Source organism: Lolium perenne, chromosome 3 (genome assembly GCF_019359855.2).
Source record: "Lolium perenne isolate Kyuss_39 chromosome 3, Kyuss_2.0, whole genome shotgun sequence".
In the NCBI taxonomy this organism is placed as follows: Eukaryota; Viridiplantae; Streptophyta; class Magnoliopsida; order Poales; family Poaceae; genus Lolium; species Lolium perenne.
The window spans coordinates 329154345-329173924 of NC_067246.2; the positions used below are offsets into that span (position 1 = coordinate 329154345).

The 19580-nt window shown below is 47.7% G+C and overlaps 2 protein-coding genes across 4 annotated transcripts; both read right to left on the bottom strand.

Annotated features, from left to right (window-relative positions):
* Nucleotides 1–228: 228 nt before the first annotated feature.
* On the bottom strand, nucleotides 229–6412 carry LOC127345792 (transcription initiation factor TFIID subunit 6). 3 transcript variants are annotated; one of them, XM_051372314.2, is made up of 12 exons: nucleotides 6275–6412; nucleotides 4306–4392; nucleotides 3961–4062; nucleotides 3757–3865; nucleotides 2816–2922; nucleotides 2590–2727; nucleotides 2421–2516; nucleotides 2175–2299; nucleotides 1952–2084; nucleotides 1748–1873; nucleotides 1004–1115; nucleotides 229–802 (listed from the first exon to the last, which is right to left on the bottom strand). In XM_051372314.2, exons 1-12 carry the CDS (start codon nucleotides 6398–6400, stop codon nucleotides 438–440), a joined length of 1626 nt encoding a protein of 541 aa, XP_051228274.1. In that variant the 5' UTR covers nucleotides 6401–6412; the 3' UTR covers nucleotides 229–437. The 3 variants fall into 3 exon arrangements, with proteins under 3 accessions (XP_051228274.1, XP_051228273.1, XP_051228275.1); XM_051372313.2 differs by having other exon boundaries at nucleotides 229–823; XM_051372315.2 differs by lacking the exon at nucleotides 6275–6412 and having other exon boundaries at nucleotides 229–823; nucleotides 3961–4072; nucleotides 4255–4385.
* Nucleotides 6413–17005: 10593 nt separating this feature from the next.
* LOC127345793 (cationic peroxidase SPC4) lies at nucleotides 17006–18219 on the bottom strand. Its single transcript, XM_051372316.1, has one exon. It carries the CDS (start codon nucleotides 18176–18178, stop codon nucleotides 17183–17185), a length of 996 nt encoding a protein of 331 aa, XP_051228276.1. The 5' UTR covers nucleotides 18179–18219; the 3' UTR covers nucleotides 17006–17182.
* Nucleotides 18220–19580: the final 1361 nt, after the last annotated feature.

Consider the following 19580-nt stretch of genomic DNA (forward strand, 5'->3'; position numbering starts at 1 on the left):
ATTTATAGTGCTAAGTAGTGTGATATAGACGTGATTCCCTTCGAAACAGGAAAAACACCTCACTTTTCGAAACAGGAAAGGGCAACTAATTCTTTGCCTTTGTACTACACTGCAAAACGCAAACATCAAGTATGGATAGTGTGAATTTCTTTGTACATCATTTGATATGGGCTGGACCGGGCCTCACAGCCTTTGTAAGACGTTAGATGAACTGACTAGAAGCAACAGTAAAATGACTCGACATCATGATATTTCACGAAATCCCAGTGAGATATCACTAGTGGTCCGGCAACAGCCAAGGTTACATCGATTAATTCATCCTTAGCCTATGTATGAAATTTCCTTTCTACAGGAAAGACATCTCCGGTGGTTGGATAAATGAGAAGAGCTTACTAACGGTACAACAATGAAGGTCACGACGATTACAAATTTCATTTCTACAGGAAGAAGGATATCTCGGGTGGCTGGATAAATGAGAAGATGGCTTCGCCGAACACGTCGTGCAACGATGCCAGGAGATGCCCGGCGTCCTGATCCTCCTTCCAGGCCTGCCTCAGCACCGTGGAGACTCTCTGCGCGTGGTGGTTGCCTTCCTGGTCTCTCCGGATCGCGCCTGCTGCTGCTATGCCATCTGCCATCTGTCCGGAGGATGATGCTTGCATCATGATGGGGTTGGGTAGCTGGGCAGAGAACCCGTCCATGGTTCCTGGCATGGTTCCTGCTACTGGAGCTGCTGAACCCATGGAGCTCATCGATGCATCCGATGCCATCTTCTTTAGAGGTGGCTGGGATGCAGAGATATCTGCAATAGACTTCCGTTTATCTGAAATTTGTACAAGCCATTATTTTCGCATTTCAATGGTTTCAACATTTCGTGTATTACGCACCCAAGATGATAAGTACAGACATCACAGGAATTGCAGCCTACCACATGAGGACAACTGTTATTGGATCTACTGCCTAGTGATACATAAAAGGTAAATATAAATAAACGAGCACTTACTTGGGTTGTTAGTTGCAACTCTTTTATTACTCTTCAAAGCTGGCTGAGTTGAGGCAGAGAGCAAACCAGGAAATAACTTGAGCCGCTCATACAAGCATTTACCTGCAGCACACTGAAAAGAAATGATATAGCAGTAAGCAACAAGATAGCCATTGGCAGGTGCACTATTATAATAAGGTATTATCTCCATTCCGAAATGAGCCTTTTTAGAAAGCTAATTTAGCTTTCTATAGAGATATATATTCTGGAATGGAGGTAATAGTATATATACATTGATAAGTAAATGAAAACCAGGTGTTGGGGCACAGGCAAAGGAAGTTTTTTTCTTTACTAGCTGCCATGTATTGAGGCTAAATGTAACATAAAACCCTTTCTCCATTCAATCTCTACTCCTAATGAGCTCTGACAAGCGGGCCCACATGTCAATTGGCTGGTGGGCCAATGCCTTCTCAACTTCGCTGCTTAGCACCACCACCTTCAGTACCATATGGCCACACGTGAAACGTCCATATGTGCATGAGAGAATGTCGCTAGCATGAGAGACAAATGTGGCAAGGATTTGGGCACAGGCTACACCAGTTGACATGTGGGTCCCATTTGCCATACTCTGCTTGATGGAGTGAGGTAGGGAAGACTTATGGTTTTCTGTTAATGTTTTTGTCTAAGTGTGGATCAGGGGAAGAAATTAAATCAAACCATGTTTCTGAAATATACTCTATATTGATTCAGAACTACGAAACTAACCAGCAGGGCACCATAAACACGCCATGCTTCCTTTCTTTTCATTTCATTTTTCTGTTTCTCAAGCTGCAATTCTGGATCCAAAAGTTGCATGTATGTCTCGAGGTTGGGCAAAAGCAGAAGCCTAATCTGATAATCAACAGAAATTATCAGAAAATATTTCAATACATTCCATTTAAACCTAACTGGAGACTGAACAGGACTTACAGCACTGGCCCCCAATGCAGATATTCCTTGAACAGCACCATAATGTTGTGTCAATGCTTTATGAGGATCAAGAAATGCATGGATCAATGTCTTTGTCAACCGGATTTGGAGATTGTGATACACATGGCCATATCTACACAAAATCGTTACATTTTAATTTGAATCTGGTATAACACTTGTTTATTGTTATACTTCAACCTTGAAAAAATCAGTATACACTCACTTCCGACATACTGAAGCAACCAAGTTGGCAGAGAAGTCTCTAAGCTCCCAATGGTTATCAGAAAGCCTATGCCCCAGCCTTTTTGCAACGATGCATGTGATCATTGATGGCATCAACTGATGCAACTGGCAGTGAAAAGAAGGATTGCCTTTAGAAGTAACATGATGAAAACAGAATTATGAAATGCTTTGGCAAAACAAGTGACAGGCAGAAGTATATATATAAACTTGATGGTCAACCACTTACATATGGTTCAATATGAATGTGTGGATTGCGGAGGAGGCTTTGGACAACACGCATGAGAGCAAAGAGAACAGGAAGGTCAGCCAAACTCCTCGTAACCTGAAATTTATGTAGACGTGCAGTTTAAGATAATGCCAGTTCAGCCACACTGCTACGAAGGTAAGATCACAACCTCGTCTGCAATGAAGTACAAAAAGTAAGGAACCAGTGGGTGAAGGCCTGAGTCTTTTGACAAGCTCACTAGTGCTTCTCTGAAAATAGGGGTGTTTGATCGACTCATAGTAAGCTCCGCTATTTTATCAAAATACATCTGCAAAATCAAAAGGGAAAGAGGAATGTAAATTTCACATAAAGATATAAATTAAGATAAAGGTATATACATGTCATAGTCATAATACCTGGAGTTCTCTAGATAATATATGTTTAACAGGAAGCTTGATGTCAACTGGTAGTCCATCATCCTTCACATGCTCAGTCCTTTTATTTTCTGTTGGTGCTGAAATTGCTGAGGCAAGATACTTGTCAAACAAAACGAAAATTCTAGAACACATACAGGTTAAAATAATTTAGGATAACTGAAATGATGGATCTAAAGGACTGCTCATACATGGCATAGGGAAAAAGCCCATTTCATTACCCCCCCCCCCCCCCCCCCCCCAAACAAAAACAAAAAACAGTGCCGACATCTAACCCACCTCCTGAACTCAAAAATCGAACCACAAGACATCCTCAACAGCCAAAACAAGACAAATTACCCCGTAGAAAAATCCATTCAGGTTTTGCACCAACATGGTGCCTGCATCTTGAGCTAATCCGCACCCGACGCCACAAGCAGCAAAGTGTTCTTTAACCTGCTTGGCAGGAATCTCGACACCGCAGCACCAGCCACTCGCCTCCGTGCTGGTGCCGCTTGAGTGCCGAGCTCTGGCGCAACTTCCAGATGCCATGCTCCGGTACCACTCCAATCTCCAGAACGATGCTTGCCATAGTCTCAGTTCGCACAACTGGAAGAGGAATAGAGAGGGAGACAAGTTGGGAGAAGAGAAATACAGGCTGGCATGAAGGCCCTTGTATTTTTTATGATTCTGGGTAAATTATTTGTTGATTTAGTGACTTAGACTGCAGCTAGGATCAATGAGATGGCATGTCATGTCAAAAAAAGGATTGCCTTAAGAGGTGTGTAAAACAGACTTTTCGGAAAATGGCTGATCTGGCTCTCATCTTCTCTCCAAAAATTGAAAACAACAAACATATTCTGTAGCAGATAAAGATATGAACAGAAATTGTGGAGATATTAAAGAAGTGAGAACTAGACATTATGAATAATATAGGAGCTAACCATCGATAGGAGGATTCTCTGGAATTGCAGGCTGAACGCCCTCGATAGCTAGCCAGTGAGCTACAACTGCTGTGTCGAGAGGAGCTTTCGGTAGAGGAGCTTTGATAATCTGCAGGACAGTAATAAATCAGGCACATTTCCAATTTATTATCAAAATAAAGAAAGTCTAAATTTATTTGATTCATTCATCTATAGTGTCCTTACCTCTTTGAAGTCTACCTCCCTGTCATCAATATAGAAAAGATCCTTATGGCCCACAGCTCTCTTAAACCGCAACGGGTCACCAGAAGCAAATCCGTACACAGGCTGAGTGAAACTCCAAGGCAATAAAACACACTAAGTCAGTTAAACTGTTTGAAAGCTTCCAAAAAAAATTACTCATCCAAAAAAATTATTGAACAAGATGCCAGAAAAAAATCAAAGGAAAATGTACCAAGATGATTTAACTATCAAAGTCACATATGCCAGGCATATAAATGCATCCTATATTCTAGTTACCTAAAAAGCTGTGCATTCATCCTAAGTTTTCATTCTTGGAAGAGAAGGCACCTCAACATTCCTGAGGGTGAGAGCACTGTCAACATCGTCGGCGGTCAGAACTGTCCTCTTTGCATGCCGCATAGACTTAATGGCCTCCTGGAACAATGCATAGAGCACTGAAATTAATACTCTAATATCACTCTATTCCATAATATAGGCGGTTTTAGCAAATTAAAATAGTTTGCTAAAACGGCTTATATTATGGAACGGAGGGAGTACCAAGAAACCATGATAGATCTTAAACATGTGAGATACGATTAAAGATAGCGCAGGAATATCATATATTTTTAGGATTTCATGAAAAGTTATGCAGTGATGAAATTAGGACTTGTGGATGGGAGGTGAACTATATAATCCAATATAACTAAACAGCTAGTGCATTCTCACTCAGCCACATCATCAAATATATCCTCACAATTCATTTCTTATTGGCTTTCATTAAAGACCACTGGCTTTGGTGGAACAGTGCAGCTTGCTTACCTACAATCATTCTAACCTCCAGTTACCCAATTCACCCTCTTCGTCCTGTCTAATCTGCCCTTGCATCCACCTGTTTCTTATCTCCACAAAGCCATCTCCTTAATTGAAAATTATATAATTTCGCAATTCAAATTCCATATGACCATGGACAGTGATAGGTGAAACAATATAAGAGCATGTCTAACAGGCCCCTTATTTCTCTGCCCCGTATAACGCGAGTTTTTCGCCCCGTATCCCAAAAGTGCGTCTTGCTGAACCATTCCGTCTAGCAGACCCCGTATTTCGCCCTGTATTTTTAAAAATTAAAACCCCGGGAAAATTAAACCATAGTTCATCTTCATTGATCATACAATGGATCATACATATACATAGCGATCTACTGCGATCCTAGCTACTCGAGGATGATGAATGGCACGAAAGGCCCCCTGGCGGCAGCCTCCTCCTCTGCCCTGGCGGCAGCCTCCTCCTCCGCCCTGGCGGCAGCCTCCTTCGCCTGGAATTCCGCCACGGCGGCGATGGCCGCCGCCTGTTCGTCTGTCTCCGCCCGCGCCTTCTCGGCGGCCTCCGCCTCGGATTCGGCCACTGCCTTCAAGTATGCCGCGTCCTCCTCCGCCGCCTCCTCTTCCTCCTCGCCGCCTCCGCTTCCTCCGCCGCTGGTGCTGCCGATGGTCGCCGCCCATGCCGCCTTCGCCGCGCGGTCGCGCTGCCACTCGGCGAGCCACTTCTCGAAGGCTTCGCCGCTCATCGGCTTGAGCGGCGGGTCTTGCCGGTACCACCGCCCACCCGCGGCGTTCTCCCGGAGCGGATCCGGCACGTACAGCGTGCCGGCGTACCGGCACGCCGCACGGCGGCTCCCCGCGGCGGAGCGCTTGCACTTGAGCCGCCACGCTTCCTCCACGGTGTCCGGCGAGCGGGATCGCTTCGATCCGCTCGCCGGCGAGGCGCTACTACGGCGGCGGGAGTCCATGCAGGTGGCGGCTGGTGGAATGCGGCGCGGAGGAGCGACTAATTGCTCGCCGGAGCAGGAGGAGGAGGCGGCGGCGCACGGCGGAGCTAGGGTTGCGAGTGAGGGGTTAACCCCTCACTCGCACCTGCGCCCACTATAAGTACGGGGCGACGGGGCCGATTTCCTGGGCCCCGTATTCCGCCGAAACGGGCCGGCCCGAATACGGGGCCTGCTAGACGCCCAAACTCGCGCCGGCCCCGTATCCCGCCGGAATTTTACGGGGTGGGCGGGTTATACGAGGCCTGTTAGACATGCTCTAACGACTGTTGTAGGGGTGAATTGATTGAATTGTTGACTGCCAGTTCTGTTCACTTCTACTCCACATCGGAATTTTAGATCTATCACAGGCTGCTATACGCTGATCCCCGTCATTGTACATCACATTCAAATTCAAGATTCCATATGACCGTGGGAAATACTAGGTGGGAGCAACGTAAGGAGGGTAGAGGTGATTCAAGAATAAGCACAGGGGCAAGGGGCAGGGCGGCGGACCTGCATGATCTCCCGGAGGCGGTACTCGACGTCGGGGGCGAGGGCGGCGGAGACATCGGCGGGGAGGGTGGGGATGCCGACGCTCTGGGCGATCACCTCGATCGTCTCCTTGGGAACGATGCTCATCCCTCCCTCCCTCCCTCCCTCCCTCCCTCCTCCTCCTCCGCTCCCCCGGTTCCCGCAAACTCTAGGCTCGCCCGGATCCCGCGGCCCCAGCCGGAGTGGGGACTCGCTGGAGGGAGTCAGAGGTGAGGGATGGTGACCGGAGGGGGCGCTGGTTCGCGGGGCTCGGCGGCGGGGGCAGTGGTCGGCGTGCTCGTCGGCGGCGGCGGCTGTCACGAGCAGGTCGGGTGGGGGAAAGCGGAGCGGGTTAAGCCCAGGCCGCTGACAGGGCATGGTGACGTGGGGAGGGCGCTGACATGGAGCTGCTGACTGGACACTGTTACCTTTTTTTTTTACGTAAAACTGGACACTATTACCTGGAACTGACAGAGCTGCTGCTGAGTAGCACAAAATTCACAACAAAAAAACGTGAAAAAATCATGACACGTCTTGTTGTCCAAATCGGACAACAATGATTAGGGGTATGTCAAGTGACATGGCGGTTGAGAATGGTGTTTAGTACTCCCTCTATTATGAATTATAATATAAATTAAATTGAGTGAACTGACACACCAAAATTCGCTTAGACGCATATGATTTGGGAAACCTAAAACATCTTATAGGTATACTATTTAGGATAACATGTTTTGGATATTTTACTGTGGACTACATATAGATAAAAATGAGGGAACTAAAATGTGCCTAGATATATAGTACTCCCTCTGTTCCATTCTATAGTGTCTATAGTTTTTCGGCACGGAAATTAGCGCAAGAGTATTTTTTACACAAGATCTCTAGCTAAACAATTTCAGATCAACGTAAAATTTGGGAAATCTATATCTTTCTAACTTACCATAATAAATTTGGGAGCTAAACGATTTGGGAGCTGAACGGTGAGGGGGTAATTGAAAAAAACTAAGCTACAACCTTATTTTCTGAAACAAATGCCAAAAATCTATAGGCACTATAGAAAGGAACGGAGGGAGTATGATTTAGGAAAAGCTAGAACATCTTATAATTCGGAATGGACTGGTAGTTAGTAGAGATGTGTATGTTGACCTTACAGTATGTTAGAATTTATATAACGATATTTTTTTAGTAGGTTAGACGGCCTCAATGAAGCACGGCTTAATCCTACCGTAGGAGAGCGCGTCAAAGGTGTTGAGCATGGACCCTGGGCCGTCGGCAACTGGTGGCAATGTCAAGCCAATAGAAGATGTCGGTCTAAGTCGTCGGTAACTCCTCCGATCCAAAACTATAGCACCCATCGGGTGCTTTCGGCTCTACCTCCCCCCCCTTCTGGTATTGAATGGGGAGTGAACTAACTGCTCACCTTATCGGGGTTTATGTACAGAATGTTTCATTGGCAAATGACTAAGGCTATCCTTTATGTTGATAGGTGGGAGAGGTACAAAGGTAATATTTTGTTCACTAATTCATAGGGAATGTGGATGGGAAAATGGTTCATGGGGTATGGTGGACAAACCCATCTAGACTCTCCACCTAATGGATTACTTTCTTCATGGATTTTATCTTTGATCTTGTATTTTATCTCTTGTCTTGATTTTGAGATGCTGACGATGTCCCGGCCTAGCTTAGACGTATGTACACTAGTCTTGACTCCAATTTGCATGAATTTCGGGGCTTCCCGTACGTTGTTGATATCCATTCCACAATAGGAGTCTCCCGGAATTGTACTCACGAGGCTTGTCTTTCTGATGCAGGTCAAAATTCTTGAGCTTGAAAAGATCCATGTCCTGATCTTTACGTGACTTTCTTCTTGGACTGGATGGCGAGTCCTTCCTTCTTGGGCTCTTATATTTTTTCAAGAAGAAGAGAGTGCTTTGGCGACCAGGTGGTGGCCACGACGGGTTTCATCTTCTTGCCCTACAAGAGATGGCTATCTACACCATTCCTTTGGAATTTGGTGTCATCCCCGAGTCTTCTTTTGCAAAAATCACCCACTTGGTGAGGGGGCGATCTTGATTGATGGTAGAGTCTTTGAGTCTATCATCGAAAAATCAGCTAAGGAACGATGTTTTCTCTAAGCATGGAGTCTCGGCTTATAGAAAGCTGTGGGAATAGCATAGAAAATGTAAGGAGTGGAAAGAAATGGAGTCACCAGGTCCCTATGTGACCATTTAGGGTTTATTGTGCAATTCTTTGGCCACTAGGGGGCTATCAGTGAAAATCTGATCCACTTAGGGGCTATTATACAATCAAATGGAGTGAACACAAAATTTTATTTTTTATTCAGCTTTGTTTGTTTTTCTTGCTCGCCCTGGCCTGGATTTTAATAATTTATGGTTATGTGCATCAATCGATGCGTAGGCTAGGGTTTATCCTCATTTTCACAAGAAGAAAAATCTAGTTTCCTTACTCGATTACATGAAAAAAAAACTTTAACAAACTGCATCACCGCTCAACCATAGGTAAACTAGAAAAATGCCCCGCGTCCTTGCGGTGAAAATTTGTAAAAACAAAATCGTTGTTTATATGGTAAGATGGAAGGTGCACAAAGGAAACAATCGATAATCTGTCGAAATAGAGAATATGAGTTGTACATCAATAAGCACGGTGGGTGCACATGAATTACAGAGAGCAAAAGCTAACACAACATTCAAAATATTATTATCAAGTAGGACTATAATTTCGCACACAAAAATTATCTATGATAATGATGTACGCCTAATGTGTACACATGTACTCCCTCCAATCCATAATAAGTGTTGAGACTTCAAGTTTGTTCAAATTTTAATTAAAGTTCCGACACCCGAGGGAATAATTGTTTTGTTAGAACTCAACTAAACCTAGGAACGACCAGCTTAGTAATCATGGAGATTGTGAAGGGTCCAGAGGTTCCTAAATAAATCAATAGTTGATGCTTATCTCGAAAAATAATTATAATATATAGTGAGTATGATTCTCCAAACTGCATGATGCCAAATATCTAGAGGAATGTACAATCTCGAACCATTGAATGTTCAAGAATGTAGAGATAAAAAGAATATTTTGTTCCACTATGTCTACCTAGGATACCAAAATTGCAAGAACATGAGAAGGGGAACATGAAGCGCCCATCCAAAATACCGAGAAGTTGATGTCGCTGCAGACTGTACAAAATATAGTCAAATGTGTCTCATCCGGTGCCAACATATCACTGCACAAATTTGCAAGAAACAGGGTGCAAGGAGACTCAAAATCATCACAACAAAACTAAACTCTCAAAATAAATATGCAGATAAAGAAGGAAAGGGCAAGAGAAATCAGCTACTCCAACTTGGCAGACTTGCTCAGTTGACCAAACTAATGATAGATAGAACGGTTGGAGCTACAACCCTAGCTTATTAGAGACAGCAACATTGAAGCTGACATATGATTGCTCATAGAGGCTAGCATGTTGCACATCAACTCTATTTTCTTTATGTACAACTCATGTAGCAGAATTGCAGAAACGTCGAGGAGAAAGGCCATGGGGATAGAGGCCCTCCATGACCGTTTTTGGTAGGATGATTATATAGTATGTGCAATGAACTTGTTAGTGGAGGAGATTAAACCAACTTGATTTGTAAAGTTCAACCAAGAATGAAAGAAAAAATATTACCATCCCTAAAATCAAGTGAATATAATTTTAGAATATACTTTATTATGATTCTAATGCTAGATTTTATATTATATATAGTGATATTTTTCCTAGAAATTTGATCAAACTTTACTGACTTTAACTAAAGCGGGGTAATTATAAATGGAGGAAGTTTATATTGAAAAATCTTTGTAATTAAGTCAGAAGCATATTGAATCTCTAGCCAAAAGCCAGCATCTGAAAACCTTAGGCATTAGGAAGGACTTATTTTATAGGCATTCAAAAACAAATTTGTGGACTGCCCACATGCCAACATGCATTAGAGACGATGCCGACTATAGAACCAGCAACCATGGCTTTGGCTTTGGGAGAAACTAAACGACCATCTTGAGTAGAAAGGATGGTTGCCTAGTCGAGTAGGAATGGTAGCAACAACATCCTCAATGAGTGGTGTTGGATGGGAGGTATGTGCAACGGTGATATTGGCACGACAAGAGGGCGACGATGTGCAGCTCGTCGTATCTCTCGTCAGATTGGTGTGGGAGACCATGGCGATGACACGCTTCTCGTCTCTCGTCGTATTGGTGGTGGGGGATGAATGTCGCTGAACTGTGGATGCACTACCCCGTCGAGTTAGCAGCGGGCAGTCCAAACAATGACGCATTGGGGAGGGGCAATGTCTACCGTGGAGAGAGCGACATTGATGCATTGGGGAACATATGATTTGCATAGGGAAGCAGTGTGATACGTGATTGCTATATTTTCAGGTGTAGGTGGGCATATCGGGGGATCAACGGGCCAGTTTTTCCCCTTCCATGTGAGAAGAAACCTATTGTGGTCCGTGCGATGGAATACAAATCAACTCAAACAAATCAATCTGAGGATTTGATTCCCATCGAACTACGATGTATAGTTTTTACCATAATGTTTCTTTCATATGAGCTTGTACTGGACAATTACAATACAAATGGATGGGTGAAGATAAGAATAGGAGGGTTGCGATTTGTTAATGATGTGGCTAGGTTGTATGTTAAAATAGACAACTTAAACGACTATAATCAAGTTTTACTTTATAAAAGATAGGGTAATATGGTGTTAGAGCATCTCCATCGGTAGCCCCAAATAGGCGTCGGCACCTCCGTTTGGGGGACGCCGGCACTGCATCCTCTATTTGGGGGGCTGTTCCCACACCGGCGCCCCCAAACAGGCAGCCCCGATAGAAGGTTTTTTTACACAAACTACATATTATACTTAAAATTTCATTTTAATGTCATTCATGATCGAGGAATGAATAATATTTTTAGGTAAATCCGAGTAAAACATTATTCACTCCTCAACCCCGGATGACATATGAAACTTGCTTCATCTCTAGATTACTATCTACTGGCCACTTGGCTCTATGGAGGTGGAGCTGCCCTCTCCGGTGGTCTCTCCTCTGCTCTCTCCGCTGCTCCGACGACGATAATCCCCTACTCTCTCCGCCACGAACGTCAAGTAGGCGGCTCTATCCGTGGCCACCGCCTCCTGACGCAGCTGCCGCTCCAGGTCCTCCCGCCGCCGACGGTGATCCAACTCCTGCCTCTGTAGGCGGAGCTGCAACTCCGCCAAACGTCGCCGCTCGCAGACTTCCTCCTAAATATGCGTCTCCTCCCGCTGTGATCGCCGCAGCAAAAGGTCCTCCCACCCCTTCTGTTGCCGCGCCTCCCACCGACGCTCGCTCGCCGCCTCCCGCCGTCACCGCGCCTCCAGTAACTCCGCCTCCTCCCGCTGCCGCCGCTCCGGCTCCTCCCGTTGTCGCGCCACCTCCTGTTGCACCACCCGCCGCCATCGCGCCTCCTCGGTCACCCGCAGCCACCGCTCCGCCTCCTGGCCCTGCCGCTCGTCCGCGACATGGGCATCCACGGTCGCCGCTAGTGCCGCCTCCTCCCACGCCTCGTACTCTACGAGCTGCGGGTCCGCTTCCACGACTTCTACGGCCCCTCTAGCGCCACCTCGTCCCACGAATCGAACATTGTGCTATTTTTCTAGGGTTTTTGCATTATAGAGGCGGGGGAGGAGGGATTATATGGACCGCAGGCAAGGCGGAAAACCTCCCGCGCGGTGTCGCGACGGGAGAATTTCCCGCGCAGCGTCGTGGCGGGAGCGTTGTGGCGGTAAAATATCCCGCGCGGCGCCCTGGCGTCACTAAGAGGCGGCTCCCACGCCCAAAATTTTCAGCCTCGCGAGGCGCCGGCGCGGCCGATTCGCGCCCTTGGCGAAGGGGCCGGCACGGGGTTGCTGGGGATTCTATTGGGCTCCAAAATTCCGTCTGGGGCGCGCCGGTGCGAGCCAATTTTTGCCCTCGGCCGCCAAAAATCTATCGGGACCGCTATCGGGGATGCCGGTGGAGATGCTCTTACCCCGTGGTGTCAATGCCACGCCTGGCTGCCATCGGATCGAGCATATAGATTCAAACTAGCTAACAGAGCGCATGCTGTAATTAGTTACACGCCCTGCAAAACTGCTGACCATGTTGCAGCATATAGCAGTGTTAACTTGCATCAAAGGACACCAGATCCGGGGCCGCTGGCCCCTCCCCTCTCTTCTCCGGCTTGCCGGACAGTTACTCGTTTCCCCTCTCCCTCTCCTCTAGTTCCTCTCCCCTTCCATACTCTCTTCTTCCACCAGATCCGGGGCCGCTGGCCCCTCCCCTCTCTTCTCCGGCTTGCCGGCGTTGAGCAGGGCGAGGGTCCCACCCTTGTGCAGTAGTAGCTAGGTGTAGCTTCTTGAGTTTGTCCCTTGGTGGCGTTTGGCTTCATGCATGTTTGCTGCTTAGCTCTCATGCTTGTGAGCAGCATGAGTGGAGCTCCGATCCACTCCTTCTGCCCCCTTCCGAGGTGGGAGGTGACTGGGGGTGGTGGATCTTTGGATTGCAGCCTAAATAAGCTCACTTCTCTCCTTCCCTGTGTTCCGAATCGAGAGGTGCTTGGGGGCTGCCTGCTTCTGGTCTATCATTCTCGAGGTCACCGTGGTGGTGAAGAAGAGGAAAAAAAGAAGCAGCTTCTAGGCAAATCTGAAGGAAATCGGGTGAAGCTTCAACTTCCAGGTCTTGTGATTATAATTTTCGAGTTGGATTCCCAGTCTGTTGTTGAGTCTGCAGTTGGAGGTGCTCATCAGCAATGGTTCGTGGGAAGCTACGCCGCCCATGCTGGTGGTCGAAGGGCGGTCTCCTTCAGGAGCTACGCCGCCCACCAGTTTGGTCGATTGGCGGTCTTTTTACCACCGTTGCTTCTTCTGGTTGAATGGCAACCTTCTTTCCTCCCGACCAGTGTGCCTATAGGGAGGCAGCAGTCCTTCCTCTCAGCGTCCATGGAGTTTTTCCATGGAAACTTCGTCGTCCCAAGTGGTGTCATCCCCGGTGGCGGTGTGGTGCTCGTGCAGGATCGACTTTGGTTCCGATTGCGTTCTCCATCAGATGTTCGGGGTCTTCTCTGCAAAAGACAGGGACCACTTTGTAATTTCCTGTTTCCTTTGGATCAATATGTAAGGTGTACACTTTTTATTTTAATATAAATGGTTCTGTCGGGGTCCTTCGAGACCCCACTTGTGTTCAAAAAAAAAAAAAACTTGCATCAAAGGCGGAAATGTGTAAGCCGGTGGCAGGTTGGCCATGTGGTGGACCGCCCACTCAAAGCTAATCTGACAAGGTATGCCAAAGTGACCATGTGTAGCACGTGTTAGAGCATCTCCAGTCGCGTCCCCCAAAGCGTCCCCCAAAGGGATTTGGTGCGCGCCGGACAAAAAAGCCGTTCCAGCCGCGTCCCCCAAAGCTCATTTTTGTCCGGCGCGCCCCCATACGTTGTCCGGCGCCCCGAGCCCGTCCCCTTCCCACAGGGGACGCACCGGGCACGCCGGACACAACAAAAAGCGAGGCGGGGAGTGGCGGGGCCGACCCGTCAGCGGCACGGAAGGCTAAAACCCCGTCGCCTACCTTTGGTCAAGCGACGTTAATGGCGTCCCTGTTTTCCCAGGCGACGCAGGGACGCGTCTCGTCGTGCATGGCCGCGTGGCCGTCCGCGCCGGAGTTATTGCGTGCAACCACCCGCTGCCGCCGCTGTTTTAAGACGCCCTGCAGTTCTCGCCGCTCATCACAATCCTTATCGTCGTCGTCGCCTCCCCCCTCCCAGATCTTCTCCTCGCCGCTCCAAAAAATGTCGACCTCGTCCTCCCGCAAGATCGCCGCGGCGAACGGCTTCGGCCGCGGCAGCCTCACCGTGGCGCAGGCGTGGGCGCTGTACCACGCCCGGTATCCAGTCCCGCCGGACATGCGGCTGCCAAGCAGCGGAGGCTGGAAGATGGCCGTGAACGGCATTGGCATCCTGCCGCCGCCGAAGCCGGACACGGATCAATGGAGGGACGCCATCAAGGCCCGGCGGGCTCAACTCACCCCCGCAGAGCGGTTGGATCCAACGTGGGCGGTCACCAACAACGACGCCTGGTGGACGACGTTCTTCAAGGCTAAGTACGACGTCGAGATGCACAGCACCGAGAACCTCGTCGGCGGCCCCAACAGCTGGAACAAGGACGGCCGCGCCCTGTTCTGGGCGTTCCAGGGCGTACCCTCGACAACGTCATCCGCGGCATCCGCAACGGCGCTCCAAGGCTGGAGATGCCGTCGTCGCCGCCGCCGTCTCCTCAATGGCAGCCGAGGAGGACGACGTACTCGTCCTCCTCGCACTCTTCTTCCTCAGGACCGGCACGATCGACGCCGTCCTCGTCTTACCGGTCGGCGCCGTACACCGTTCCCAAACGGGAGGTGAAGGAGGAGCCGGCGATGCCCGTCAACACGAGGCGTGGCAGCAGCGGCAGCCGGCGGTAGCAAGGGAGGCGCGGTGGTGCCCTCCTCATCCCGAAGCCGGAGGTGAAGGAGGAGCCGGAGGAAGCGTCGCAGGCGGCGCTGCTGGCGGAGTATGAGCGGCAGCAGCGGCTCATCGCCAGCAGCGACGACCCCGAGGACTGGCCAGGTCTGCGGGCGGCGTTCTTGGCGTCCATGAACGACAAGGACGCCTGGAGGGGCGACCTCGACGCGGCGATCGCCTTGTCCATCCACGACTCCGGCAAGCCGCTGGTGGACCTCACCGACGACGGCGAGGCAGGACCAAGCGGCGCGGTGAAGGACGAGCCCGTCGACGAGCCCGTCGGCGAGCGCGTCAAGCAGGAGGTCGTCACCGACGACATGTACAACTTCCAGCAGTACTACGACGCCTCCGGCCGCCGCAAGTGGTTCTAGATTAGGTTTAGTTTAAATTTAGTCAAATTTCGTTCGAATCTATGTAAGTTTGGACGAATCTTAGTCGAATCTTGTTAAGTTTAAAATTTCCGAATTTTTGTTTGGGGGACGCGACTGGGGAGCGACGTCCCCCAAAGACGGCACGAACGAAACACGTCATCTAAACGCTCAATCCGGCGCGGTTTGGGGGACGCTTTGGGGGACGCGGCTCCACCCAAAACAGTGAAAAACAAACTGCATACGTACAGAGGACACTGGCCATCGATAAGCATGTGGATATTATACGGTGTATATGTTTTAATGTTCGGAATGAAATTCCCTTTTTTCCATTTGTATGTACAGTATATACTTTTTTGTACCACGTGCACGGTCGACAGGCACATATATCCTTTTATTGCTTGGCTGAACAGAAAGAATAAATGAGCCAAACGTCTCTTTTTTCGACACACGCACAGTACAGTTACCGTTGCAGCAGTAGTCTGCCGGGCTACCATTCTTTTAGCAGCTGCGTGCACACGCAGCACGTGCGAAGTGCGTGGATCCATGTTTCATCCTAAACAAGCATATGAGACCCGTAAATTTGAGCCCGTAAATGCACAAGTACAGGACATCAATTATAGTGTTAAATTTAAGAGAGCCATACTTATTAAAATACATATCAGATTAACAATATGTTGAATATTTGTATTTCTTTCATTGATATCTTTAAAATAAGCCTAAAATGTTTTATTTTGACAAAAAATCAAAATTTAAATTATGAAACACATTTAAACATGATGATACATAATAAAACTCGATAAAATCGGATACAAAAAATGTGTGCCTTCAAATTGAAATCTAAGGTATATGCCAAATATTTTATAACTCCAATGCACTAAGCTCAAAACAGAGTGAAACTAACTGTTTCATAGAAAATTTTCACCTTGTTTCATTAGGTTTCGTCAAGTTTCATCAAGTTTTAAAAGTCGAATTTCAAAAATTGTCCAAAAATATTCAATAGTACTCTTATTATGAAGCTCACTTCACTAGGAACTCAAATATCTAAACGGACTAAAAATTAAATTTATAGTTCAAAAGTTACAGAAGTTTTAAGCTTTGGAACTAGATTTAACATGAGAGAATCTTTCTTACAAAATAATAAGTAAAAGAAGAGGAGAGAGAAGATGGACCATGCACGGGATGTCCGGTGCATGGTAAAGTTGCATTTCTCGAAACTTAATAGTATTTGCAGCATAAATCACAAAGCAAAAAAAAACTAACAAGTCGTTTGGTATCCATCATTTGAGCCTGAAATCCTGGAATTCATTTTGGAACTCCATAGGTGGGATGTTTGGTTGCCACAGAATTAGGCCTTCATTTCATTTGGGAAATCCAGCAAAATGATGCCATGGGTAAACACAATTCCAAGCTGAGACCTGTCATTTGCGTTTCTCTATGGAAGCCATTTACAAATTCAATATTGAATTCTGCTATCATTTGTAATTCATGTGGCAACTAAACAAGTGTCCATTTCTGAAATTATAATGTAAATAAAATAAATATATGTATTCATTTCAAAATGCTACAAACGAAATGAAAACCTGGCTTCCAAAAGAGTTCAATATGAATCCAATGGCAACCAGCCAACCACATGCACGGGTCCTCCCAGGACAATCTCCAGTCTGCGCCCGTTTTCGATTATTCCCGGTCCTACCTATTGGATATGGGCTATGGCCGAGTGTGTTCGCGAGTGACATGGCGTACACATATTCTGTCGGTGTTGTGTTGTGGAAAACAATAAGCAAAGCAACCCAACCAAGTCTCTTATTAGTGCACGAACTTAAACCGGAAACACACACACATACACGCGCTTGATCTGAAACGAACATACTACACCGAGCCTGGGACGTGTGCACGTAACACACGACTGGCACACACACACATTAGTACATTTACTACTACGTAATAACTGACATCAAGCAGAGGCGGAGAAGCCCTCGTCACCAGCGACGTCGACTGCGGTCTCGATGGCGGTCCTGGCGTTGCGGCTGAAGCAGCTGCGGCGGATTTCGCCGACGTTCCCGCCGGGCCTGGGCGCGGTTGCGAGCTTGGCCATGGACTTGGCGAACTGGGTGAAGAAGGCGTCCTTGCTATTCGCGAACTGCCTCACAATCGCCGCCGTGCTGGCGTCCCTGATGAGCACCATGTCGGAGGTGAAGACGCCCTGGCTGGCCACCAGCGCCCTGTAGTAGCCGTTGTCGAACAGGTCCGGGGTGACCACGTCCAGGTTCTGCCGCAGGTTCGGGTTTCTGGTGCAGTTGGCGGCCAGCCTATTCCCGAACGCGTCGCCATTGGCGGCACGGTCGGAGAAGAACCCGCAGGCGGCCCTCCCGACGGTGTGCGCTCCCGAGAGCGCCACGAGGTCGGCGAGGTCGCGGAGGCCCTTGTCGCTGAAGGCCCTCGCGAGGGCGGACACGCTGGTGGTGGAGGGCGCGGGGAGGCCGTTGACGGCGTTCTGGGGAGCCGGGGTGAGGCTGTCGAGGACGCCCCGTGGCACAGCGTAGGTTGGCCCGCCGGAGAAGACGACGGCCGCGCGGGTAGCGAGGGTGGAGATGTCGGCGCAGGAGACGGTGGGTCCACATGCCGCGTGCACCTTGGCCCGGATGTCCTCGATGAGCTGCAGCGCGCGCGGCTGCAGCGTCCTGTTGGGCCCCATGCTCTGCTCGCTGCCGCTACCCTTGAGGTACACGGAGGCGTCGCAGCCGTTGGGTAAGCAGTCGTGGAAGAAGATGCGGAGGAGCCCCGCGGCGAGGGCGATCTCCCGCCGGAGGGCGGTCTGCACTGCGGTGGTCACGATGCCGTCCAGCTGCGGGCACGTCTGGGACAGCGTCGGGGAGACGAGCACCGACACAGTTAGGAAGGCTAGCACCCGTGCGCCGGCGGCTCTGCTGCTGCGGCTCGCCATCGCCATTGTGAGTGTGGTGTGCTTGCTTGTGGCTTGGTTAGGTGAGGAAGTCCTTATTTATAGACGAGGCGCGTAGGAGTACGTACATAGGCTAATCCAAGATTAGATCATACCAACTCCATCACCCATCCATGCATGTGCAGATGCTGCAGAATTCCCAGATTAAGAAACTCAAAAGACGACCTGGGGCAGTGTTCTTGGATATAGGTTAGTACTTTTCCAGCTTTAGGTTGGGCTTTAATACTCGAATATATAAACTGGAGCTGTCGGATAAACTGAACGTGTTCTTGACGAGCTTCATGTTGGCGTTTGGTGTGTTCTTTGCTTTGTAGTGAATTATCATAACCCCATTTAGTCCACTTGATTTTTTTATACTTATTTCAGCATCTCTTTAACTTTTTTTGACCAATTTTCCATCAACAGATTATGTATACATTTTTTTGATTAAGACTAACAGATTATACATAAGAGATTGGGTGTATAAGTGTATTATTGGGGGTTCTCTCGTTACCTTGGATGTGCACTTCTTCTCTAGTCTATGCAGGCTATATGGCCTAAGGAAAACATGCAATTAATGAAATTGGCCATATCTTACTGTGGATAATTATAATCTTGCTTAATCCAACGATGATTCTTTACTTATTTTAGTTTTATTATTATTTTCTTTCTATTTATGTGTCAACACACAATTCATCAATCAATTCCAAACAGATGCTAAGTGAAAGAGGAGTAATTGGGCATAAGAGAAAGGGATGTTGAAATTTTTCCTCATTCTCATGGAAAAAACATCTCATACTCTCATTACAATTACCGTTTTCAAGATTGTCCATTGTTAAAAAGACCTTCTATACCTATATCATGAAAATACTATTATTTCAGAGGTGCTTTGAGTTTCCAAATATACAACCTAAGAAACATGGTATTGTCATTCATCTGGTACACATATGTACATTGATCTACCAAGTGTTAGAGGCACACAATCTCCATCTAAATATACATCTAATTAACTCTATTGATGAATTTACCTTTATCAACCGATGGACCAAATTTAGTCAAGATACACGTCTAGAACTAATTTCATGGAACCAGTTGATTAGGGTTAGTTCGCAACTTAAGGTCCAAACCCGTTTGGGAATATGTGCTTCTTTGTGGACTTTATGCAACTGTTTTAATGATATTGTTATTTTCGTGTAGATCAAAGTTTTCCATTTTTATGTGTTTGTCATAGTCTTGGTGGTGGTCCCACAAACCCCATCACCACCACGCCCCTAACCTAACATTGGGCCTTGATATTTATATGTGTATGGTTGTGTACGACATTCGCTTTTCCTTTTATTTGAGAGACCATGTGAGCATTGGCTTTTGGTCGATGATTGTTTACTTGACCAGAGGGGCATCCAGCAGGTCT

Excerpts from the sequence above, each read along its gene's own strand:
- LOC127345792 (XM_051372313.2), bottom strand. The coding sequence starts at position 6,400 with ATGAGCATCGTTCCCAAGGAGACGATCGAGGTGATCGCCCAGAGCGTC. Across the intron at positions 4,393-6,274 it reads GCCTCCGGGAGATCATGCAG|GAGGCCATTAAGTCTATGCG; the intron begins GTCCGCCGCCCT and ends GCATTGTTCCAG. Across the intron at positions 2,728-2,815 it reads TATTATCTAGAGAACTCCAG|ATGTATTTTGATAAAATAGC; the intron begins GTATTATGACTA and ends TTGATTTTGCAG.
- LOC127345793 (XM_051372316.1), bottom strand. The coding sequence starts at position 18,178 with ATGGCGATGGCGAGCCGCAGCAGCAGAGCCGCCGGCGCACGGGTGCTA.